The 26,253-nt window shown below is 41.2% G+C and overlaps 2 protein-coding genes across 15 annotated transcripts in view; both read left to right on the top strand.

Annotated features, from left to right (window-relative positions):
• FNBP4 (formin binding protein 4) overlaps positions 1 to 7,598 on the top strand; it is a 41,679-nt gene extending 34,081 nt beyond the window's left edge. For both annotated transcript variants that reach the window (XM_072758960.1, XM_072758959.1), the window contains exons 16-17: positions 4,138 to 4,295; positions 6,528 to 7,598. In XM_072758960.1, coding sequence (XP_072615061.1) covers positions 4,138 to 4,295; positions 6,528 to 6,618 — 249 coding nt within the window. In that variant the 3' untranslated portion in view covers positions 6,619 to 7,598. The remainder of the gene's footprint in view (positions 1 to 4,137; positions 4,296 to 6,527) is intronic.
• A 2,097-nt stretch (positions 7,599 to 9,695) lies between these two features.
• AGBL2 (AGBL carboxypeptidase 2) overlaps positions 9,696 to 26,253 on the top strand; it is a 43,552-nt gene continuing 26,994 nt past the window's right edge. For 4 of the 13 annotated variants that reach the window (XR_012001719.1, XM_072758955.1, XM_072758952.1 and 1 more), the window contains exons 1-7: positions 9,704 to 9,762; positions 10,408 to 10,541; positions 10,759 to 10,822; positions 12,884 to 13,018; positions 17,806 to 17,859; positions 18,554 to 18,736; positions 23,615 to 23,722. Coding sequence is in view for 12 of the 13 variants with exons in the window: in XM_072758955.1 (XP_072615056.1) it covers positions 10,506 to 10,541; positions 10,759 to 10,822; positions 12,884 to 13,018; positions 17,806 to 17,859; positions 18,554 to 18,736; positions 23,615 to 23,722 (580 nt within the window). In the remaining variant the exon portion in view is untranslated. Of the gene's footprint in view, positions 9,763 to 10,407; positions 10,599 to 10,758; positions 10,823 to 12,883; positions 13,019 to 17,805; positions 17,860 to 18,553; positions 18,737 to 23,614; positions 23,723 to 26,253 lie in introns of all 13 variants that reach the window. The other 9 variants (XM_072758956.1, XM_072758953.1, XM_072758958.1 and 6 more) reach the window with 5 other exon arrangements.

The following is a 26,253-nucleotide window of genomic DNA, read 5'->3' as shown; positions in this document are numbered from 1 at the left end:
TAGACAATGTTTCCAGATTAAACCACTTGTCCAAGTTGGTACCATAGTTTCAGAAATTATCTGGAAACGAAGTGAATATTATAGAACTCAATAATAAGAATTAAGACAATGACTAGACTGTCAAGCCCTATACCAAAGCATATATAGTTCTCCTGAACCAAAATACTGTTTATCACTTCCATGTCTTTACTTTGTCCATCCGTCCCACTACTGTTTGTTCTTTACACAATTAAATGTTACAGATTTTTTTTTAAGATTTTATTTATTCATGAAAGACACAGAGAGAGAGAGAGGCAGAGACTGGCAGAGGGAGAAGCTAAGCTCCATGCAGGGAGCATGATGTGGGACTCCATCCCGGGTCTCTAGGATCAGGCCCTGGGCTGAAGGTGGCTCTGAGCCGCCCAGGCTGCCCACAATTAAATGTTAGAACAACTAGTTCGCAGGAATCATTTCTTTGTGAAGCCTTCTTGACACTCTTGACACTCTTCTTCCAACCTTCCAGAGATAATTGTTTCCTCTTTTCATGGAGTAATTTCTTAGCCAATCATGCTTTTATGGTCTTATAAATAATAGTTTGGAAAATCCAGAATTGTAACTTGTTAATATATCATTTTTACATACTTTATTAAAACAAGTAATGGCCTATCTCTTTTGAAAACAGGCCATTTTAAAGGAATATAAAACAGTGCTTGGCTGGCTTAGTTTTAGTTTAGGCGTCCTACTCTTGATCTCAGGGTTGTGAGTTCAAGCCTCATCTTGGGCTTCATGCTGGGCATAGACCCTACTTTAAAAAAAGGAAAATATGCTTAATGTCTCAAATGTCCAAAAATATTTGAAATATATGTTTTCAATCTTCTTTGCTGAAGAGTTTTATGTGCAGCTTACTAGAAAATAAACTAGAAAACATGGGTAGCGTGGGTGGCTCAGCAGTTTAGTGCCGCCTTCAGCCCAGGGCCTGATCCTGGAGACCCAGGATCGAGTCCCAAGTCAGGCTCCCTGCATGTAGCCTGCTTCTCCCTCTGCCTGTGTCTCTGCCTCTCTCTCTCTCTGTGTCTCTCATTAATAAGTAAAATCTTAAAAAAAAAGAAAAAAGAAACTAGAAACCAAGTCCTAACCATTCAATCTAGATTAATTCATCTAACTGCAATGTTTCCCTATGAAAATGTGCTTAAACAGGCAGTGCAACTCTCTATGGGTTTGAATGTGATTGGCAATAAATAACTTCTAAAACATAACTAATTTTCCTATGACCAATGGGAATTAAGTGTGATAAAAAAAATTTTTTCCCCACAAAACTATAGAAGTCCAAATGAAACCACACTGACTTTACTCAGAGCTTTGGTTTTTGAGCCTGTTTACGTGTTCAGTGAGTTACACCTCAACTTGCCCTGTGTGCACATGTGACCATTATAAGTTCATGTTTCTTTTTACTCAGTTGGTTCCATGCTAAGCCAGAATGGGCTGTCTTGGAGTTTATTGGAAGAGTGTGAATCCAGTGTGTTGAGGTTGTGCCACAGGTGAAATGACTGACTGGAATGTGGGAAGGTGTGTGGAGCTAAAGGTGTAAGCACAGCATATAGGCACTCATTTCCCCAGAAGATTAAGAACTGTGAATTATAATCAAAATAGAGTATCCAGGGATGCCCCGGTGGCCCAGCAGTTTAGTGCCTCCTTTCGGCCCAGGCCGTGGCCCTGGAGACCTGGGATCAAGTTCCACATTGGGCTCCCTGCATGGAGCCTGCTTCTCCCTCTGCCTGCGTCTCTGCCTCTCTCTCTCTGTGTGTCTCTCATGAATAAATAAATAAAATTGAAAAAAAAAATAGAGTATTAAATAGGGAGCCAAGTAACAGAAGACAAACTGAAAATATTCTTATTTTCTCAGATTTGGGGGGACTTAAGAAATCTCTCTCAAGGCAGGAAGAACAGGTTGGGCCCCCATGCCCTATCCAGTATGAGCAGAGCAGCAGTTAATCACACTTGTACCACTCAACTGCCTGCCTGTCGTGTTTATAGTGTGACTTGGTCAGGCCTTCAAGCACACAGCTCTACTGGTCTTCAAAATACAGGGATAAAAATGGATTTTTTTTTTCAACGTCTAATACAATAGTTATTGAATTTCACATAACTAATCACAGATTCAACAGGTTTGGGTTTTATTTTTTTTTTTATTTTTTTTTAATTTATTTATTTATGATAGTCACAGAGAGAGAGAGAGAGAGGCAGAGACACAGGCAGAGGGAGAAGCAGGCTCCATGCACCGGGAGCCCGATGCGGGACTCGATCCAGGGTCTCCAGGATCACGCCCCGGGCCAAAGGCAGGTGCCAAACCACTGTGCCACCCAGGGATCCCTGGGTTTTATTTTTTAATTGAAGTATAATTGGGACACAGTGTTACATTAGTTTCAGGTCGAGTATATTTTTAGTGCAAACGATTTATCAGATGTTCTCCTTAGAACCTTGGGATTCAGTAGTGAATCAAACAAATCTGTTTTTTGGAGATTCTGTTCTTGAGGATTGGAGAAGGGCGAATGGGGTGCTTCAAAATGCAGTGAGAAAAAGTAAGCAGTGTTAGAGGACAGAAAGTTGGTCTTTGGGAGGTGGTGCTGTTTCAGAGAGGGTCAGGGAAGGCCTCTAAGCTAGAATGCCATTGATGAGGAGCCTGAAGGTAGTGCTAGAGCAAACCATGTTGGATGTATATACAGTTCTACTTTTATAAGTATCACAAGTATTTTTTGTTGTTTTGCTTTTGCTATGAAAGGACATATTATTTTTTTTTTTTAATTAATTTTTATTGGTGTTCAATTTACCAACATACAGAAAAACACCCAGTGCTCATCCCGTCAAGTGTCCACCTCAGTGCCCGTCACCCATTCCCCTCCAACACCCGCCCTCCTCCCCCCTTCCACCACCCCTAGTTCGTTTCCCCGAGTTAGGAGTCTTTATGTTCTGTCTCCCTTCCTGATATTTCCCAACATTTCTTCTCCCTTCCTTTATATTCCCTTTCACTATTATTTATATTCCCCAAATGAATGAGAACATACACTGCTTGTGAAAGGACATATTAGGGCAGCCCTGGTGGCACAGCGGTTTAGCGCCGCCTGTAGCCCAGGATGTGATCCTGGAGACCCAGGATCAGGTCCCAGGTCAGACTCCCTGCATTGAGCTTGGTTCTCCCTCTGCCTGTTTTTCTTTTTTTTGTTTTTGTTTTTGTTTTTTGTTTTTTTTTTTGCCTGTTTTTCTTTCTTTCTCTCTTTCTCTCTCTCTCTCTCTCTATCTGTCTCTCTTATCAATAAATAAATAATAACATTAAAAAAAAAGAAAGTACATATTATAGACAGTTAGAAAATGAAGATGCAGGACACCTGAGTAGCTCAGTTGGTCAGGCGTCTGCTTTCAGTTCAGGTCATGATCTTGGGTTCTTGGGATCAAGCGCCACGTTGGGCTCCCTGCTTGCCCAAGGGGAACCTGCTTCTCCCTCTCCTCCCTGCTTGTGTTCCCTCTCCCTATCTCTCTCTCTCTCTTTCTGTCTCTCTGTGTCTCCTATGAATGAATGAAAGAGAGAAAAAGAAAATGAAGATGAGCCAAAAGAAGAAAAATAAAATCTCTTAGAACTAATCATATTAATATTTGATGTAACTGTGCTATATTTTATATCTGCTATCATTGACTATGTTGCTTTTTCCAGAAAACCTGGCCATTTATTTCTCAGCTCTGTTTTTCACTTGATGTGAATCTGGCATCTATTTAAATTTAGCCAAAGGAAAGACTAATTCTGAGACCAGGGCAACAATTTTGAATTCTATAGAATAATGAGGCTAAAGGAAATTTTTCTGATCTCATTTAATAAAAATACACTTAAAGTCTTTAGATTTTTTTAATAGTTTGTAGATTTTTATTTTTTTAATTAAAAAAAAATTTTTTTTTAGTTTGTAGATTTTTAACCAAGCATTACATTTATAGTTGGTAGAAATTTTTGGCAAGAACTTATAGTGGCATTCATTTTCTGTGTTTCTGTCCTTTGATTTTAAGGTCCACTTATTCCTTAGATCTAAGAAGAGATCTTGATCTTGTATGGCTCTCATTTTATGTATGTATTTTATGTATTCTCTTCTTTCTGATCTTTAACCTTTGCCCTAGGCAAAGAAGAGTAAAACCAAAATGCCGTCTCTGGTAAAGAAGTGGCAGAGTATCCAGCGTGAGTTAGATGAAGAAGAGAACTCTAGTTCCAGTGAAGAGGACCGGGAGTCAACTGCACAGAAGCGAATTGAAGAGTGGAAACAGCAGCAGCTGGTCAGGTAAAAGAAGATAGGCCACAGAGGAGTGGGAGCTTTTAGAGTAGCAGTCATATTTTTTGAATCACAGTCCTTAATTTTTTTTTGATATTTTGGTACAAACTTTCCTAAAAGTTTATAATTCACAGTAATTTTTTTCCCTGTAAAAATTATGATTTACCCTTTTTCAAAATTAGAAACATCAGAGCTTTAACACTTTATCCTACTGATTGTTCCTTTTTTTTTTTTTTTTGATTGTTCCTTTTAAGAATAGGACTGTCTTTAACTCTGAGCATACCAGGAAAAACAGATGTCCCTTTTATCATGTAGATCCAACAGGCCCTCCTATAAATTTTTAAAAAAATATTTTACAGATTTACAAAAATAAAAGATCAGGGCATCTGGCTGACTTAGTGGAGAATGGAACTCTTGATCTTGGGGTTGTCAGTTCAAGCACCACATTGGGTGCAGAGCTTATTTTTATTTTTATTTATTTTTTTTTTTCAGAGCTTATTTAAGAAAAAAACTTTAAAAAGGAAGGGGAGAAAAACTTCACTATCGAAACTTTGCAAAGAATTTAAACATAGCTAACTAAGATATTTTTCCTGGTTTTGAAGGTATATAGGCTAAACTGAGAAACATTCTTTGAAGGCAACTAATTGTTTGATTGTCATGCATGACTTGGAACATAAAATAGTGCTGCCATATTTCCCATTCTTCTGCTAGGTTCTAGCTTATCATTACTTCTGATTCTTAAACTTGAAACATCAATAAATGCAGTACTTATGAAAACATTTGGAAGAGGATCATCATCTTTTGTTTCATAATTCAGAACATTTTTATTTTTAGATACATGAACCAATTGGAATGGTCATTATAAGGAATTTTTTTGTTCCTAAAGTATCAACTTCTCCACAGTTATTACGCACCTGCTTTCAGCATTTTTCTACTTATGAACTCTCTGAAATGAATTGTAGCATACAGCATCATAAAACCCGGAAGATTCCTATCACGTGTTATCTTAGGGAAATGAAATAGTCTTAGTTCCTGTTACAAAATAACTGATGTTCTTTTTTTTTTTTTTTTTTTTTTTTAAGATTTTATTTATCTATTCATGAGAGAGGCAGAGACATAGGCAGAGGGAGAAGTGGGCTCCCTGTAGGGAGCCTAATGTGGGGCTCGATCCAGGATCACGCCCTGAGCTGAAGGCAAACGCTCAACCACTGAGCCACCCAGGCGTCTCTAGACCATGCAACTCTTGATCTTAGGGTCGTGAGTTCACACCCCTTGTTGGACATAGAGCTTACTTAAAAATAGTAATATTGGGGTGGGAGGGTACTATGAAGAGGCCTCCGGACTTCTTTACTTCCATGAAAGGTTGTATACTATTTTGTACTATTTTGGGTAACAATAAGGAAACTGAGGAATGCTATTAGTGACATTTTATTATACTGTTGCCTCATCCTTGTAGGTGATTCCATTATTGTTTTCCTATTATTTTAGGTTTTTTTTAGTATTGCTGGGAATTGAGTAATGATTAATTCCTATAATGATAAAATAGACTATTTCAAGATGATAGGTGGGGAATCACAAAGATCCTATAATAAGATTATTTTAGATTTATAAAAGGGTCCAATACACCCATTCTGGTTATTGTAGACCTAAACTCTAATCAGAGTTTAGGGCACCTGGATGACTCATTCAGTTAAGCATCTGCCTTCAGCTCAGGTCATGATCTTGGAGTCCCTGGATCAATTCCCATATAGGGCTCCCTGCTCAGTGTGGAGTCTGCTTCTCCTCTGCCCCTTCCACTGTTCCAGCTCTCTCCTTTGTCCCTTTCTTTCTCTCAAATAAATACATATATGTGCTGCCAAAGCGAGGACTCTCAATTAAATAAATAAATCTTTAAAAATCTGAATTTAATCTGCTTTGAAAATTATTGAATAAGCCTTGAGGTATCAGTCCTTAAGTATTTAGAAGTGTTCAAAGGAGAATTTTAAAAATCCAGAGGTTCCTGATGGTAAGTTGAGGGTTAAAATATATCTTTCCTAAAGAATTGAAACTCTTTGGGGCCAAGAAAAACTTTCACAAGAATTGTTGTGATCCTTCAGTGTGACTTTAATGGTTACTGGAGGTAGATAAAGATAAACAATGCACTTAAGTATCCATAAAATTGTAGAGAGGCTGTGTGTGTCTTTGGTTGACCCATCAGAATTAAGAAATTTGATGAAGAATATGTTGGTGTTGTCTTCACAGTGGCATGGCAGAGAGGAATGCTAATTTTGAAGCACTTCCTGAGGATTGGCGTGCAAGGCTGAAGAGGAGGAAAATGGCTCCAAACACATAGTTTTTGGGGGGAAGGGGTTTTTTTTATTACTGTTTTTTTTGTGGTTTTTTTTTTTTTTTTTTTTTTTTTGCTTTCAGTTAAGAGTCTTCACAAGTTTTACTGTTGTCAATAAACTATAAATGTTATGAGGGAGAGCATATGAATTTCCTGGGCAAAAGCATACATGTATAGAGCTTTCACATTTGTGAAATGTCATTTTTCTATTTTGCTGAAGGGTGAGGTTGACCAAATGCTTTGACATAGCCGCCTTTATTCTCACACTGGCAAACTCAGCGTATCAGGTACATTAACCTCATCAATCTGGAACATGTGATTCAGGAGTGTGATACCTCAGCAGAGGACTCACTGACAATAAGTGAAGGATTTTCCTGTTTCATAGAGGCTCCTTTAGTTCCTAGTGCAGCTCTCTCTCATTCACTTCTACTCCAGATCAAGTGCAATTAAGAAGGCAGCTCTGTATTCTATTTTGCTGAACTGGGATTTTCAGAATCTCTGACCTCTTCTAGCCTGCCACCCCTGAAGTGCTGAGGTATATGGAGGTGTTTACTTTTTCTGACAGATGGCCACACTCTTTAGAGAACTCTTTCTCACAAATTCTAGAACTGGTAGCTCAGTCATTTCACATACTAGTGATGTATTCAGATTTCATTACAGGCAGCAGCAGGCGTTCAGATCTTTAATTTTGAGGATTTCCCCTCATGTATGTGGCAGTAAATGTAATAAGAGCCACTATATGTATTGTGTCTCCATTGTCTTTGTTCCAAAATTCACCTCCCTTTTATGTGAATGTACTCTCCATAAAATTCCAGTATTTAAAAAGCAGTTTACTGTTCTGTACTTTCTATTGTATCACAATCAGGTAAAAGTCACTTTAAACTGAAGAAAAGGCAAATTGTGTTTTAAAGCTCTTTGTATTTCTCCAGTTTCTGACCTTGTAAATTTGTACATATGCTCTAATAAAGCTTTTTTTATACTTCTGATTTGTTATCCTTTTTGCTCTTCTAAGCCTGTTATTTCATTGTTGTGTAATCAAGATTTTAAGTCCAATCTTTTTTTTTTTTTAAGATTTTATTTATTTATTTATTTATTTATTTATTTATTTATTTATTTGTGAGAGATACAGAGAGAGAGGCAGAGACACAGGCAGAGGGAAAAACAGGTTTCATGCAGGGAGCCCGACGTGGGACTCGATCCCGGGACTCCAGGATTGCACCCTGGGCCAAAGGCAGGTGCTAAGCTGCTGAGCCATCCAGCCTGCCCCCTAAGTCCAATCTTAATTGTTTTTTTCTTATCAAATACAGCATAAGGCAGGTGTAAATACTGAAGGATCGCTCTCAGGAAAACAGGATCTTGAATCAGTGGAGGTGAGAGGTGGTGGGGGCAAGGGGAGAAAATAGGCATTATTTGAAAGAGCATGAGTAAGGGGGCACATAGGGGCCCAGAGGCGCAGAGGGAGATGCAGGCTCTCCTTTGAGCAGAGAGCCCAATGCAGGGCTAGATCGCAGGACCCTGAGATCATGACCTGAGCCGAAGACAGATGCTCAACTGACTGAGTCACCTAGGTGACCCCAGAATGGAGCATTCTAAAATCTGACAATCTGATGGTCAAAATGTGTGGATTCCGTTTTCCTGTAAGTTTTCAAATCTAGCTATGGGGTGGTGAGATATAAGGTCAAAATGATGTAGTTTAGGAATGTTGAGGTTTGGTGGGGTGAGGTCAAGAGCCAATGACCAAGAATGAATTCTTGAGACGTCTTTGGTACAAAATGGTGGTTTTATTAAAGCATGGGGACAGGACACATGGGCAGAAAGCTGCTGCGGTTGTGAGGGGTGGCTGATAATATACTTGGGAGTTGGGGGTAGGGGAAAAGGGAGGTTTTCAGAAGAAATCACATATGCTAAAGACCTACCTAGAGGATACTGGAGGCCTTGCCTTTGTCAAGGTTTTTCCCTCTAGTAAGACAGGAACTTCCTGGGGAAATGTCACATGTCCCACCTGGGAGCGGGGGTGCAGAGGTTGCAGGATGTTAGCTTGTGCTTTATCAACTATCCTGCACCTTCATCAAAAGTAAGAGACAGGGATCCCTGGGTGGCACAGCGGTTTAGCGCCTGCCTTTGGCCCGGGGTGCGATCCTGGAGACCCAGGATGGAATCCCACGTCGGGCTCCCGGTGCATGGAGCCTGCTTCTCCCTCTGCCTATGTCTCTGCCTCTCTCTCTCTCTCTGTGTGTGACTATCATAAATAAATAAAAATTAAAAAAAAAAAAAAGGGACAGGCAAGGCTAGGTAGGGAGAAGTAGGGGGGACTATGTGATCAGGCTCACAGAAATCTCCAAAATGAGGTAAGAAAACCAGAGATAAGCGAACACACCAGACCACGCTGCCCTAGGTGTCCAAAGGCTGTGTGTGTCTTCATCACAGCGTCCTATGGTCAACAGAAAATAACCAGACCCTAAGAAGAAGTAAGCGATTAAAGATGTTAATCACCAGTCCTTAATGGTGCTGCCAGTAGAGAAGCTAAAAAGATACAAGTTCCCTGGTTAGCTTTCAATAAAAGACTGAACCTGAAAGCCCTCAGTGGCAACCTGTCAGGACCCCTCCCACTCCTGATAAAACTCCTTGCTTTACTCCCTTTTATCTACGAGATTCATTCTTTGACTAGGTGAGACAAGATCCTGACTCTCTGGCTGAAAAAGGAGAGGGGAACCCACTCCCTTTGAGCAACCCCTAACAGTTACCTAGTTTTAACTTAATTTTAAAGATTTTATTATTTTAGAGCACGAAAAGGGGAGGGAGAGAGAATCCTAAGCCGACTCCTCGGAGGCCCTAAGATCACGACCTGAGTTCAAACCAACCAGGAGTCAGATGCTTAAGAAGTCTGGAACATCTTTGAGGACCACTACTGGCCTTGTATTCAATCCAAATTCGGTAACCCAGAAGCGGAGCTGCAACACCGAACCAAGGCAGAAAAGCTTCCGAAACCTCAGAGGCCAGCGGCGCGGGACCCGCCCCGGCTTCACAGCCACGCCCACGCCCTTGCCCTGGAGGCGGGGCCTCGCTGCCGGAAGCGTCCAGCCGCCCCGCCCTCCCGCTTCCGCCTCGCGGTTGCTAGGCTACCGGGTCCCCAGCGGAAAGCGGTGGCAGGTGAGCGCCGGGAGCGTGTTCTGCGCGGGCTGCGGGGCTGGGCCGCTGTCCCCGCCGTGCGGTGGCCTCTGCCGCTGCAGGCGCCGCGCACACCCTGCTGCGCGAGACGGGCCGGGGAGCGGGGGCCTCGCACCCTTCCTCCCCTCTGCCCTCCTAGGCAATCTCTACGCCTCCTCTCCGACTCAAGGAAACTGCTCCTCACCACCTTCCCCGCGACCAGAAAACCCTGAGCCCCTGAATTCCACTTTCAGGGCCCACGGTCCGGGCCCCCTGACCTTTCTTTTATCTCCTGCGAGGCGGCTCCGTTGGATCCCTCCGTCCCCATTTCTTTCACTTTCCTGTTGCGTCCTGGTGGTGGGCATCTCCCTCCTCCGAGAGGGAAGCATGGCACCCCCGCAAGGGTCCTGGCGCCGCGGGAGGCGGAGGCCGCGGGACTGGCCGCCCTCGCTCACTGCTCAGGTGTGCCCCCGAGGCCTCGGACTAGGTGCCGGGAGCCTGCGGCTTGCACGCCCGAGAGGCTAGGTTGCCCGGGCCGAGGGAGCGACGCGGCAGGCTTTCCTGAAATCGCTTGGGGCGACTTTCGGCAGTTTTTTTCAGGTGTCCCGTTCTGCCTTTTTTTTTTTTTTTTTTTTTTTTTTTTTTTAGCTTCTGTGTAATCAGCTGCCCTTTTGGAAGTTGGGCAGGGGTTGTGGCTGGATGCCGGTGTCACGGACTTATCTTCAGCAAACCATGCGGAAGTAAACATGTTCCCAGCATTGGAAACAGAGCTAAAGCAGGAGGTCGGTACACTCCCTCTCCGGGAACTCCACAGAAATCCAGTACTGCTAGATCAGAAGGTATATTCTGGTGGCGCCTTTTTCTGGCAGGAGATCTTGAGCCCCCAAGATAGAATAACGTGCATGAATGTCGCTCACTTGGTTTGTTGACGCAAGTCCTTGGGGACTCAAGAACGGTTTGGAAGGACTTTGCTGATGGAGATGGCTTTTCCTTTCACAGACTTGCCCTGATCCCTATGAAGACTTTATGTACCATCATCTTCAATACTATGGCTACTTTAAAGGTACTATCTCATTCTTACCCAGCATGGCCTTTTCTGCCTTTGTGAACTGTTTGATTAACTCGGGAGTTACACTTGGATACACTAATGACAGATTTTTCTAGGGCCAGGAGGGAAAGATGAAGGGGAAAGTACCTCCTTTCCCCATTGATGTGCTATATCACCTCTTTTGAGGGCCTGTGTAGGCAAGGACCTGTCTGTCCTTGTACCAAGGCCACACACTCTTCCTTAATTTCACCATAGGACATCAAAATCGTTTTACTGATCGGCAAAGACACATCACATCCTCCATTCTGTCCTTCAAATTCTCTTGGCCATTCTCGCCTTTTCCGTGTAATTTTAGAATTAGCTTGAGATGTTTTTTTAAAAATGGAGGTTGCATTGAATCTACAGATCAAATTTCACAAGAAATGAGAGTTTTCCAATGTTGGGTTCTGCGATCCATTTTTATTAAATTTTAATTTTTATATTTTGGGAGTTCTGCGATCTATGAATGTACTCTATTTCTTCATTTACATAGGTCTCACTGTCTGCCCATAAGATTTCTAATTTTGGGGATCCCTGGGTGGCACAGCGGTTTGGCGCCTGCCTTTGGCCCAAGGCGTGATCCTGGAGACCCAGGATCAAATCCCACGTTGGGCTCCCAGTGCATGAGCCTGCTTCTGTCTCTGCCTCTCTCTCTCTCTCTCTCTCTCTCAGTGTGACTATTATAAATAAAAAAAAAAATTTAAAAAAAGATTTCTAACTTTTTTTTTAAAGATTTTATTTCATTTATTCATGAGAGACACAGAGAGAGGGAGGTGGGGCAGAGACACAGGCAGAGGGAGAAGCAGGCTCCATGCAGGGAGCCCGACGTGGGACTCGATCCCCGATCTCCGGTCTCCAGGATCAGGCCCTGGGCTGAAGGCGGCGCTAAACCGCTGGGCCACCAGGCTGCCCCAGATTTCTAACTTTTTCATGAAGCTTCATATTGTTATGCTACCATAAATGGTATTGCTTTAAATTTTGATTTTTGGGGCACCTGGGTGGTTTAATGGTTGAGCATCTGCCTTTGGCTCAGGTCATGATCCTGGAGTCCTGGGATCTAGTCTTGCATCAGGCTCCCCATAGGGAGCCTGCTACTCCCTCTGCCTGTGTCTCTGCCTCTCTGTGTCTCTTATGAATAAATAAAATCTTAAAAAAAAATTTATTTTCTAATTTTGTTCCTGGTATTTAGAAATAAAATTAAGTTCAATATTGATTTTATTTCCATCAACCTTATTAAACTTTCTTATTAACTATTTCATTATTATTATTATTATATTAGTTTTTATTTATTTATTTGAGAGAGTGAGTGATAGTGAGAGAGAGCACGAGCAGGGGGGAGAGGGAAAAGCAGGCTCTCTAATGAGCAGGGAGCCTGAGGCAGGGCTCCATCTGAGGACCCTTGGGATCATGGTCCAAGCTAAAGGCAGACGCTTAACCGACAGAGCCACCCAGACACCCCTTAACTATTTCTTTTTAATTAATTAATTAATTAATTAATTTTAAAGATTTTATTTATTTATTCATGAGAGACACAGAGAGAGAGAGAGACAGGCAGAGGGAGAAGCAGGCTCCATGCAGGGAGCCCAATGTGGGACTCGATCCCAAGTCTCCAGGATCACACCCTGGACTGAAGGCGGCACCAAACCACTGAACCCCCTGGGCTACCCAACTATTTCATTTTTAAAGTGATTCCTAATTTGTTGAAAACTGAAATTCCAGTTTGCCAGATTCAGCAGAGCCCTCGAGACGAAGCAGCTTTGGGCATTTTTCTCTTTCTACTCTACCATGCTGCTTCTCAAGTCTCTCCTCACCGTGCAATGGAGAAAATGATGCTTAAACTCATGTAAATTGTAATATGGAAAGCTCTTTGGAAATGTATTCTCTTTGGAATGTATTCATTGTAAAGGCCTGTGGTGGTGATGGGTGGTAACAGATGTAGGGGCAGTTTTGGTAGTAGTGATACTTTTGGTATTGATCTAGATGTTACAGATGATGAACCAGCCTTCCAGTACCTTTAATTAAATTGCATATTTGTAGCTCAGAGAGGCAGTTTACCAAACTCAGCTTCACACCAGCATGTTCGGAAGAATAATCCTCGATATGGGCTGAGTGGCTCTTTTGGAGAAAGAGAAGATGTGATACCAGACCCCCTGCAAAAGGAGAAGCTACTATGTGAGTAATGATCAGTGTGTGTGAACCCCAGAAACCTCACTGCCAGAGCAACTCCTTGGGTATTCAGGAGAATGTGGGAAAAGCCAGAGGAACAACTTTGGCCAGTTTCTGATACCATTCAAAAATGTTATATTTAGATCCACTTTGGATTACAGGTTTAATTAAAATACTATACATTCTGGATTATTTTTCTTCAAATATTTGGAAAATTTGTTAGGATTCCTTAGTTAAGAGTAGCACATTGATTTTTACACAATTTTTAAAAAAGATTTATTTTATTTGAGAGAGAGAGCATGAGCAGGGTGAGGGACAGAGGGAGGAGCAGACTCCCTGCTGAACAGGGAACCCGGTGCAGGGCTCCATCCCAGGACTCCCAGATCATCACCTGAGCCAAAGCAAGATGCTTAGCTGACTGAGCCATCCAGGTGCCCCGATTTGTATATGGTTTTGATGGAGATATTTGTTAAGGCACTTTGTGTAAGAGTGGTGGAAACCAATTTCAGCTAGCTTAAGCAAAACTATTTTATTTTATTTTATTTATTTATTTGTTTATTTATTTATTTATTTATTTATTTATTTATTTATTTATTTATTTATTTTAAGAGAGAGAGAGAGAGAGGAGGAGAGGGAGAAGGACAAGCAGACTCCCTGCTGAGTGTAGAGCCCAATGCAGGACTTAATCAAACAACCTCAAGATCACCACCTAAGGTGAAACCAAGAGTTGGAATGCTCAGCTCACTGAGCCACCCAGGCACCCCCCAGAAATAATTTTTCATAAGAATTTCACAGATTCCTTCTGGAATTTAAGGAGGGAGTGCAGTTGAATTTCTCCCTCAATGCATAACCAACCAGACATCACTTCACTTTTCTTTTCCCCACATCCTCCCTGATTCCAGTTGGACTTAACATCATTTCTAACTATTCAAACAGCCTCAGTTACTAGTCTCTTGAATTCCTCTCTTATTTCATACTAATTTCTTTCAATCCATTTCCCACATAGCATTCTTTTTTATTGTGAATCTGATTGTGTCCTTTTTCTAGTTAAGACCTTTTATTTTTATTTTTTTTAAGATTTATTTATTTATTCATTCATTCATTCATTCATTCATGAGAGACACAGGCAGAGGGAGAAGCAGGCTCCCTGCAGGGAGCCCGTTGTGGGACTCGATCCCGGGTCTCCAGGATCACGCCCTGGGCTGAAGGCAGCGCTAAATCACTGAGCCACCCAGGCTGCCCTAGTTAAGACCTTTTAAAAAAAAAAAAAGATTTTATTTATTTATTTTACAGAGAGAGAACAAGCAGGGGGAGCTGCAGAGGGAGAGGGAGAAGCAGGTTCCATGCTGAGAAGAGAGCCCAACTCGGATCTCGATGCCAGGACCCTGGGATCATGACCTGAGCCGAAGGCAGACGATTAACCAACTGAGCCACCCAGGCACCCCTAGTTAAAACCTTTGGACCACACAAAAGCCAAAAGCTATAAAATACCATTAGTAGAGTAGAATAACAGGGACACCTGGGTGGCTCAGCGGTTGGGCATCTGCCTTTGGCTCAAGGCGTGTTCCTGGAGTTCCAGGATCGAGTCCCACATCGGGCTCCCTGCAGGGAGCCAGCTTCTCCCTCTGCCTGTGTCTCTGCCTCTCTCTCTGTCTCTCATGAATGGAAAAATAAAATCTTTATAAAAAATGAATAAACAGTAACAAACTGAAAAGAGTTTGTGACAAATGTCAGAGGACTACTTTATTTAACATAGTAGCTCTTACAAATCAATATGTAGAAGATGACCAAATTAAAAAAAAAAATGAGCAAAAGACATGATCAAGCCTTTCATAAAAATAAATAGGGTGCTGGGTGGCTCAGTCAGTTGGGTGTCAGACTCTTGGTTTCGGTGCAGATCATAATCTTATGGGTTGTGGGATTGAGCTCCAAATCAGGCTCCATGCTGGGTGGAGAGTCTGCTTGAGATTCACTTGCTCTGTCTCTCCTCCTGTGTGTGCATGCTTATGCTCTCTCTCAAAAAAATAAATAAATCTCTAAAAAGCCACACACTTATGAAAAGATGCTCTTTTAACCACACTTAAGCTTATGAAAAGATGCTCAATTTAACTTCTAATTAAAGATACAAATCAAAATATCAAGGTACCATTTTTTAATTAGTGGGATTTGTGCAAAAAAAATTTTTTTTTAAATTACATCTAGTATATATATATATATATATAGGTCAGAGTGTGGGGAAACACTCCTACACTGCTGTTAGGGCTGTGCATAGGTAGACTATTTTTTTTTTTTTTTTTTTTAGGTAGACTATTTTAGAAAGGCAACTTGGCAATATCTGGGAAGTTTAATATAGCACATAACCCTTGATGCAGTAATCCCATTTTCAGAGAGATGTTTGCTCACACCTCAGTGCCTTGAAATCTTGTATCCCAAAGCTCCTGGCAGGGAGTAGAAGGGCTGTGGTTGAGCAAAGGAGACTCATCTGGATGGGATGGCTTACAGCTTGCCCCTCTTCTGTTTCCTTCTGCCCCATTAATAACTCAACGTTAATAAGAAACATTTGAAAAAAAAAAAGAAACATTTGGCAGTGTCAGTATCATAAAAACCATGAAATTAAAAATCAGCTAGTAGGGATGCCTGGGTGGCTCAGTGGTTTGGCATCTACCTTCATCCCAGGGCATGATCCTGGAGTCCCGGGATCAAGTCCCGCATCAGGCTCCCTGCATGGAGCCTGCTTCTCCCTCTGCCTGTGCCTCTGCCTCTCTCTTTTTGTGTCTCTCATGAATAAATAAATAAAATCTTAAAAAAAATAATAAAAAATAAAAGTCAGTTGGTAGAGGTAACAACAATGTGAATGAGTTTTATTTATTTGTTTTTTAATCTTTTTTAGATTTATTTGTTTATTTATTTATGAGAGACACACAGAGAGAGGTAGAGACACAGGCAGAGAAAGAAACAGACTCCATGCAGGGAGCCCGATGTGGGATTCGATCCCAGGACCCCGGGATCATGACCTGAGCCGAAGGCAGATGTTTAACCTCTGACCCACCCAGGCATCCCTAGTGAATGAGTTTTATTTTTTTTTTATTATTATTATTTTTAAAAGACGTTGCATGCCATATAATATTTTTATTTTGAAAAATATTTTGTTTACTTATTTTTTTTTAAAGATTTTATTTATTCATGATAGTCACACAGAGAGAGAGAGAGAGGCAGAGACACAGGCAGAGGGAGAAGCAGGCTCCATGCACCAGGAGCCCGACATGGGATTCGACCCCGGGTCTCCAGGATCGCGCCCCCGGCCAAAGGCAGGCGCCAAACCGCTGCGCCACCCAGGGATCCCGAGTTTTAGAATATATTGATAATAGGACTTCTTTTTTCCTGTTTTGATCATTTGCTTGAAGAAGACATTTTTTTCATCCATCTTTGTAGCAAAGCATTTTATTTATTTATTTATTTATTTATTTATTTATTTATTTATGCAAAGCATTTTTTTTTTTAAAGATTTATTTATTTTGGAGAGGGAGAGAGAGAGCATGAGCAGGAGAGGCAGAGGGAGAGGGAGAGAGAGAGAAAATCTCAAGCCGACTCCCCGCTGATCATGGAGCCTGATCCCACATTCCTGAGACCATGACCTGAGCCAAAATCAAGGGTCAGACATCTAACTGACTGAGCCACCCAGGCATACTACCAGTTTGCCTTCTTGCCAGGCAGGTTCTGAGAGTACCTGTTTACTTACACTTGTGCCAGGATGAATGTAAAAATACATAAATGTTTTTCATGTCTGTTAGGTAAAAAACATATCTCCTTGTCATACTGGTTTACATTTCTTCATGAGTGAGATTGAGCAGCTTTACCATCTTTTCAAATGTTCATTGCCCTCCCCCACCACCATCAAACTAAGGAAAAGATTAAGAGATGGAAAAAACGAGGCCCTAAAATTTAAAAAAAATTTTTTTTTTTTTTTTTTTTTTAAAAGAAGGAAAAGAGGGATCCCTGGGTGGCGCAGTGGTTTGGTGCCTGCCTTTGGCCGAGGGCGCGATCCTGGAGACCCGGGATCGAATCCCACGTCAGGCTCCCGGTGCATGGAGCCTGCTTCTCCCTCTGCCTATGTCTCTGCCTTGTGTCTGCCTCTCTCTCTCTCTCTGTATGACTATCATAAATAAATAATAAGAATTAAAAAAAAAATAAAGAAGGAAAAGAGGGGTGCCTGGGTGGCTTAGTTTGGTAAGCCTCCAACTCTTGATTTCAGCTTAGGTCATGATCTCAAGGTTGTGAGATCAAGCCCTGAGTTGGCTTCAGCCCTCAGCATGGAGTCTGGTTGTCCCTTTCCCCCTGCTCCTTTCCAGGTTCACACATTCTCTCTAAAATAAATAAATAGGGCAGCCTGGGTGGCTCAGGGGTTTAGCACCACCTTCAGCCTGGGGCCTGATCCTGGAGACCAGGGATGGGGTCCCACATCGGGCTCCCTGCATGGAGCCTGTTTCTCCCTCTGCCTCTCTCTCTCTCTGTCTCTCATGAATAAATAAATAAAATCTTTAAAAATAAATAAATAAGTAAATAAATAAATAAATAAATAAATAAATAAATAAATAAAATAAAGTCTTTTTAAAAGAAGGAAGGAAAGAAAGAAAAGAAAGGAAGAAAAAAAAATGGAGCCCTAACTTGTAGTTGAGGGGTGGTAGAAAGGGACAGGGAAACAGAGGGGGGGGGTTGGAGGGGGGGGATCTGGGGGGGGGGTAGCAAGTCACAGATCCCTAGGACAAACCAGGCCTCCTCCTTCCTCTTTCTAGGGCCCACCTGTCTATCTTCAGCAGCGCACAGACAGATAGAAGCTGTGAGCAGAGGTATTCCATATCCTTCCAGACCTGAAAACTCAACCTGCTTTACGGTGTCTTCACTTGCTGCTCTCCCTGCCAGATATGGCACTCCCCATGCCAGGGACCTTTGACCTTTCCTCTCCCTTCTTTCCTTCCTTTTCCTTCTTCCCCTCATTTTCCTTGTTCTCTACCCTGGAAGCCTCTTTTCCTCCCTTTTCTCTCATCCTGTTTCCCAAGAGTTCATCTCTCTCCTGCCTGCTTGTTCCTCTGCCCTCCCCTAGGCCCCCATGTCATTCATCTCTCTGTCCTCCCAACCACTGTATTTTGAACTCGAAAGTTAATTTATAGAGTGTTTCACCCTAATTAATAGAGTCCTAGCTACTTTTCTCTACAATGCTAATGGGTGAAATGAAAGTTTCCTGTTTTGTCTCTCTCTAAACAAAAATAATATGACATAATTTGATTTAAAAAACAAAAAATTTCTCCAAGCTTTACATTTAAATATTTAATAGACTGCACAGAATGTGTATGTAACTTTGGCAATTTTGATGCTGTTATCCTGGCCGAAATCTAATTTTTGAAGGAGATGCACGTCATAGGATTGTGCACCTGTGCTCCTAATTCTAATACAGTGCTTCAAGTCACTTAGTTGTCACAGTCGAGCAGTAATGTCCCCGGAGAGGAAAAGAAAGCTGCTCACTCATTCCCTTTCCCTCCGCAGATCCCCTTATGCTTAGTTCACCTCTTAAGAGCAGACAACTTCTTCATGATGAATTTGGTGAAGTAAACCCATGTCTTCGAGAACCCCGAGATCTCTTTACCTTCTTCCCTAGCAGTGGACCACTGCAGGCACCAAGGTGGCCAATAGAATGTGAAGTCATCAAGGAAAACCTTCATCATATCGGTAATGTGACTTATGTGTCGCAGCCATGCTGTTCTGACAGACACTGTTATGAGAATCTATTAAGTCCAGCATAAGTACAAGGCAGGATAGATTCAACATCTGTTAACTCATCTGGAAATGATTAAGCTATGGGAAGCTGGTACACACTGGTCAAAGTAAAAAGTTATACTAGTGTGTAAACATAGATGCTTCTGAGGTTGTTGGAATGGAGGATCTCTTTCTAAAAGCCAAAATATATCGATACTTAAATCAGTTTTCTAGTATTCCTATCTCAGTATTAATATGCTTGGTTGAGTTTTATGAGTTGTATTTTTTTTTAAATATATATATATATATATATTTATTTATTTATGATAGTCACAGAGAGAGAGAGAGAGGCAGAGTCACAAGTGGAGGGAGAAGCAGGCTCCATGCAGGAAGCCTCATGTGGGACTTGATCAGGACTCCAGGATCATGGGATCACACCCTGAGTCATAGGCAGGTGCCAAACTGCTGAGCCACCCAGGCATCCCTTGTTGGAGTCTTTTTATGGAAATGGTGGAGACTATTTTTGTGAGATCACTAATTATATCTTTGAGCTGTTAGTGGTACAGATACAATCTATAGCCTTATTTATATGAGGCCTTTCAGAAGTGGGTTGCATTAAAAAGTGGGCCCTTTTCTAATGGCTGGAACTCTTCTATCAGGCATTGTATCTGTCTTAGACTGCTAGATAAACAACTGGATGTTTCTTACTTTCACACTTCCCCTGGACAATTTCCACTCAATATGTATTTATTAAGCATCTACCGTATGGAAAGTACAGTACTTGGTGTTATGGACATAAGGATGAACCAGGTGAAGACACCCAAATTTTGCCTACTGGTAGGGTTGTTGAAGATATAACCAGGCAATTGCATAGAGTTTAGTCCCTCTGGGAACACTTAACCTGAGCCTGGAAGATTAGGGAGGGTTTCCCAGAGGAGTTGACATGGTAAGCTGAGATCTGATGATAAGTTACAAGTGATCCAACTGAGAGGGTCAAAAAAGGGATTTTAGTTAGAGGACATAGAAAAAGAGCATGGCATATCTGGACAACCATGGAGCACTGAGCCTGAAAGACAAAGAGTTAAAGCTAAAAATACAGGGATGTGCTCAGTGTAACTGGGCACAGAACTGTTCTTAAGGTGTTTGGAAATGTGGGGAGGAGGTGGCATTTTGCGTTAGCACAATAGCTAAGAAGTCCTAAGATCATCTGTTCCTACCCTGTTCAATTTTTATTTTTTTTTAAAGAGAGAATCTTTTTTTTTTAAGATTTTATTTATTTATTCATAAAGACACAGAGAGAGAGAGAGAGGCAGAGACACAGGCAGAGAGAGAAGCAGGATCCATGCAGAGAGCCTGACGTGGGACTCAATCCAGGGTCTCCAGGATCACACCCTGTTCAATTTTTAGATAAAAGTTCCAGTTTGATCAGGATGAACAATAGGATTTTACTATTATTTTGCTGTATCAAATAGGCAAAATTCCTGTGAGGTTTTTGGACTCAGTTCCAAGAGACGAAAAAAGTGGGAAACTAGAATTTAATAACCACATTATTGCAGTGATAATCGACCAAAGCTCGAGATATCTCTCTGTCTCTCTCTCTGTCTTTTTAAAGTAAGCTCTAGGCCCAACATTGGGCTTGAACTCACCACCCCAAGATCAAGAGTTGCATTCTCTACTGACTGAGCCAGTCAGGTGCCCTAGTTCTAGATTATTTATTTATTTATTTATTTATTTATTTATTTATTTATTTATTTATAAAGATTTTATTTATTTATTCATGAGAGACAGAGAGAGGCAGAGACACAGGTAGAGGGAGAAGCAGGCTGCATGCAGGGAGCCTGATGTGGGACTTGATCCCAGGACTCTAGGATCACACCCTGGGCTAAAGGCAGGCGCCAAACCACTGAGCCACCCAGGGATCCCCATACTAGATCTTTTAAAAAGCATTTTTTTTTAATTTCAAGGAAATTTATTTTATTTTATTTTATTTTATTTTATTTTATTTTATTTTAATTTCAAGGAAATTTAATAACAAACACCTTATGGTTTAAACCAAATTGACAGCCTTATCACTCCCTATCACCTTAAAAATAAGAAATTAGCATTGTTTTTTACTGAGTTGTGTAATTATTGTTTTTTCTTTATTTTTTTTAAGTTCAGTCAATCAAAAGATAATATTAGAAGCAGTAAAGAACAGCAATTTTAAGCACAGATTTTGGAGTAATTCCAATAAGGTTCTGGGCCCAGATCTATCACTTACTTGAGCCATATGACCTTGAGCTAGTTTTTTTTTTTTTAATTCAAGTTTATTTAAACTGAAACAATCGGTGTCTAGGTGGCTCAGTTGGCTGAGTATATGACTTTTTTTTTTTTTTTTTTTTTTTTTTGAGTATATGACTCTTGATCGTGGCTCAGGTCATGATCTCAAGGTTGAGAGGTTGATCCCCACATCAGGCTCTGTGCTTAATGAGGAGTCTGTTTGAGATTATCCCTCCCTCTCCCCCTACCCCTCTAAAATAATAAATAAACAAATCTTTATCTTTTTAAAAGGTTTTATTGATTTATTCATGAGAGACACACAGAGAGAGGCAGAGACATAGACAGAGGGAGAAGCAGGCTCTGTGTGGGGAGCCTGATGCGGGACTCGATCCCAGGACCCCAGGATCATGCCCTGAGCCAAAGACAGATGCTCAACCACTGAGCCACCCAGGCGTGCCTGGTAGTTCAATTTTTAATCTTTGGAGGAACCTCCATACTATTTTTCATAGTGGCTGCACTAATTTACATTCCCACCAACACAAAGGGTTCCCTTTTCTCCACATCCTCAGCTAACACTTATTATTTCTAGTCTTTGGGAAGGAGGATAATTTTTTAATAGATTTCTTTTTTTGTTTAGTTTCTTTTTAAATTTTTATTTTATTTAAATCCAATTAATTAACATATAGTAGACTTTAGTGATTCATCACTTGCATATAACACCCAGTGTTCATTATATCATCATATGCCCTCCTTAATGCTCATCACCCAGTTACCCATCCCCCCCCACTTCCCTTCCAGCAACTCCTAGTCTTTTTGATTATAAGCCTTTCTAACTGGTATGAGATGATTCTTATTGTAGTTTTGATTTGCATTTCCTTGATGATTAATGATGTAGAGCATCTTTTCATGTACCTGTTGGCCATCCATATGGTTTTTTTTTAAATTTAGATCTTCTAAATTTATCTTTAGAATAAAATATCTTTAGAATAGATATTTTGTTTGCTATGAAATTGTATGAATTCTTTTTTTTTTTAAGACTTTATTTACTCATGAGAGGCAGAGAGAGAGAGAGAGAGAGAGAGGTAGAGACACAGGCAGAGGGAGAAGCAGGCTCCATGCAGGGAGCCTGATGTGGCACTCGATCCTGGGTCTCCAGGATCACGCCCTGGGCCAAAGGCAGGCACTAAACCGCTGGGCCACGGGGCTGCCCTGAATTCTTTTTTTTTTAAGATTTTATTTATTTATTCATGAGAATATACGAGAGGAGAGAGAAAGGCAGAGACACAAGCAGAGGGAGAAGCAGGCTCCATGCAGGGAACCTGACATGGGACTCGATTCCGGGTCTCCAGGATCATGCTCTGGGCTGAAGGCGGCACTAAACCGCTGAGCCACCCAGGCTGCCCAATGAATTCTTTATATATTTTGAATACTAATCCCTTATCAGATACTTGACTTGCACATATTTTTTCCCACTTAATGGTTGTCTTTTCATTTTGTTTATGGTTTTCTTTGCTGCAAAGAAGCTTTTTAGTTTGATGTAGCCCCACTTGTTTATTTTTGCTCTTGTGTCTTGTGCTTTTGGTGTCAGATTAAAAAAAATCATTGCCAAGACCAATGTCAAGGAGCTTATAGCTGCCTGTGGTTTCCTCTATGAGTTTTATGATTTCAGATCTACATTCAAATCTTTAATCTATTTTTTTAAAGATTTTATTTATTTATTTGAGAGAGAGCACATGCACAAGAGCACAAGCGGTACAGAGGGAGAAGTGGGCTGCCGTTCGATCGGAAGCTTGATGTGGGGCTTGATCCCAGGACTCTGGGAACATGACCTGAGCTGAAGGCAGCCACTTAACCAACTAAGCCACCCAGGCGCCCCCTTTGATCCATTTTGAGTTTATTTTATTTTATCTATTAGAGAGAGAGAGAGAGAGCATAAACAGGGGGAGTGGCAGACAGAGGGAGAGGGAAAAGCAGGCTCCCCATGGCAGGGAGCTCAATGCAGGGCTCCATCATGGCCTGAGCCAAAGGCAGACACTCAACCGCTGAGCCACCCAGGCGTTCCATATATTCTTGACTTTAAAAAGAAGCTTGGCACACCTGGCTAGCTCAGTCTGTGAAGTATGTGACTTTTGATCTTGGGGTTGTGAGTACAAGGCCCATGTTGGGTGTAGAGATTACTTAAAAATACAATCTAAGGGGATTCCTGGGTGGCTCAGTGGTTTAGCGCCTGCCTTTGGCCCAGGACGTGATCCTGGAGTCCCGGGATCGAGTCCCGCGTTGGGCTCCCTGCATGCATCTATTCTCCCTCTGCCTGTCTCTACCTCTCTCTGTGTCTGTCATGAATAAATAAATAAAATCTTAAAAAAAATAAAGTTTATACTTCTGTTGTATATGCTTTTTGTTAAAAATCTCTTCATAGTCTTTATGGAAAGAGAAGCAAGACAGTTAATTTACAAACAAATTAGAAACAAGGTGAAAATCTGGTTTGATTCAACTAATCACTTGAATAATAATTATGATAATCATATATTACTTTTAGATAAAACTTTATTTATTTTGTGGGTTTTTTTTTTTTTTAATGTTTTCTTTCAGAGTGGGTTCCACCTCAACCAGAATATTTCTATCAACCTACAGGAAATGAAAAGTTGCCAGAAATTGTGGGAGAAGAAAAAGGCACAGTTGTCTATCAGTTAGATTCAGGTATTGTTATTAAGTTGATGATTAATCATGACAGAGTTATAATAAATATATTTTGTATAATAACAATGGTTTTTAAAAATCTATAGTTTTAAAAAAATAAAAAATAAAATAAATAAAATAAAATAAATAAAATAAAAATCTGTAGTTTAGTGATAAATAAATAGTCTTTCCAGACCAACCTGAACAGGGAGCCCTGAAATTCATGGCCAATCAGCTTTAAAATTTCATTTGTATTTTAAAATGACAGTACCAGGCAGCCCCGGTGGTACAGCGGTTTAGCGCCGCCTGCAGCTCAGGGTGTGATCCTGGAGACCTGGGATCGAGTCCCGTGTCGGGTTCCCTACATGGAGCCTGCTTCTCCCTCTGCGTGTGTCTCTGTCTCTCTCTCTCTCTCTGTGTGTCTCTCATGAATAAATAAATAAAATCTTTTAAAAAAATAAATAAAAAATAAAATGACAGTACCTTTTTCTAATAATTCTAAGCCCATTTTAGAGCTTCTTCTGTGGGGCAGCCCGGTGGTGCAGCGGTTTAGCGCTGCCTGCAGCCCAGGACAGGATCCTGGAGACCCTGGATCGAGTCCCATGTTGGGCTCTCTGCATGGAGCCTGCTTCTCCCTCTGCCTGTGTCTCTGCCTCTCTCTCTCTCTGTCTCTATGAATAAATAAATAAAATCTTTAAAAAAAAAAGAGCTTCTTCTGTGTCATTCCCCTTCTTAAAAATCAGATTATTGGATATTCGGGGAACTTGCTCTTCTTTTCTCCATCTTTCTATTCATTAATGAGTACTTTGTAGTATATGCATATGACTATCATTTACTATGTGGTTTAAGGAAATTCCATTAATTTGCAGACTTCCTACAGTAAAATCCGTGTCTTTTTTTTTTTTTTTTTTAAGATTTATTTATTTATTCATGAGAGACACAGAGAGAGAGGCAAAGACATAGGCAGAGGGAGAAGCAGGCTTCCTGCAGGGAGCCCGATGTGGGACTCGATCCTAGATCCCATGAGTCAAAGGCAGATGCTCAACCATTAAGCTACCAGTCATCCCAGAATTCATGTCTTTTAAAAAAATGTGTAGAACACTGTACCCAACAAAAATAGCAAAATACGTATTTGTTTCAAAAGCACATGGTACATTCCCCCAGTATACACTATATGTCGGTTGTTAAGAAAGTCTTGAAATCATACAAAATATATTTTCTGACCACAACAAAATTGAATTAGAAATTAGAGCCTAAAAAAAAACCAAAAAAACAAAAACCAAAAAAAAGAAATTAGAGCCTAGGTGGCTCAGTCAGTTGAGCATCTGACTCTAGGCATCAGTTCAGGTCTTGATCTCAAGGTTGTGGCTTTAAGCCCAAGTCATGGAGCCTATTTAGTATTAGAATTTTTAAAAATCAACAACAGAATGAAATCTGGGAAATATACAAATATGTGGAAATTGAATAGGACATTTCTAAGTAACCCATAAGTTAAAAAAACCATAAGAAGAGTTAGGGGATCCCTGGGTGGCGCAGCGGTTTGGCGCCTGCCTTTGGCCCAGGGCGCGATCCTGGAGACCCGGGATCGAATCCCACATTGGGCTCCATGGAGCCTGCTTCTCCCTCTGCCTATGTCTCTCTCTCTCTTTCTCTCTCTGTGACTATCATAAATAAATAAAATTAAAAAAAATAAAAAATAAAGAAGAGTTAAATGTTTTCAACTGAGTAAAAGATAAAACAGCATATCAAACTTTATGAGATGCAGGTAAAGCATTGCAGGGTAAATATATGGCTTTAAATGCCTGTATTTGAAAGGAAGAAAGATCTCGAATCAATTACCTAAGGTTTCATATTAACGAATTAGAAAGATAAGCACAAACTAAGTCCAAAGAAACCAGATAGAAGGGCATAATAAAGATAAGAATGGGGATCCCTGGGTGGCGCAGCGGTTTGGCGCCTGCCTTTGGCCCAGGGCGCGATCCTGGAGACCCGGGATCGAATCCCACGTCGGGCTCCCGGTGCATGGAGCCTGCTTCTCCCTCTGCCTGTGTCTCTGCCTCTCTCTCTCTCTCTCTCTCTCTCTCTCTCTCTCTTCCCTGTGTATTCTCATGAATAAATAAATAAAATCTTAAAAAAATAGACAGAAAGGAAATATAATGTTCAAGAGTAATGAGCCAGGAAATAATAGGAACCTTCCCAAGGAAGAAGAAGTAGTTTTGAATTAATAATGTCAGGATGGGGGCACCTGAGTGGCTCAGTTGGTTGGGCACCTTCCTTTAGATCAGGTCATGATCCCAGAGTCCTGGGATCAAGCCCTGAGATGGGCTCCCTGCTCAGTGAGGGGCCTGCTTCTGCCTCTCCCTCTTCCTGCAGCTCCCCCTACTTGTTCTCTCATGTTCTCTCTCTCTCTCTGTCACATGAAGTCTTTAAACAAAAAATAAAATCAGTCTCACTGAATTTGTCTGAAAAATTGCTACCCCAGGGGCAGCTGGCTGACTTTTCAGTGGAGTAAATGACTCTTGATCTTAGAGTTGTAAGTTTAGGTGTAGAGA

Source organism: Vulpes vulpes, chromosome 5 (genome assembly GCF_048418805.1).
Source record: "Vulpes vulpes isolate BD-2025 chromosome 5, VulVul3, whole genome shotgun sequence".
In the NCBI taxonomy this organism is placed as follows: Eukaryota; Metazoa; Chordata; class Mammalia; order Carnivora; family Canidae; genus Vulpes; species Vulpes vulpes.
This window is presented reverse-complemented; position numbering and strand designations above follow the sequence as displayed.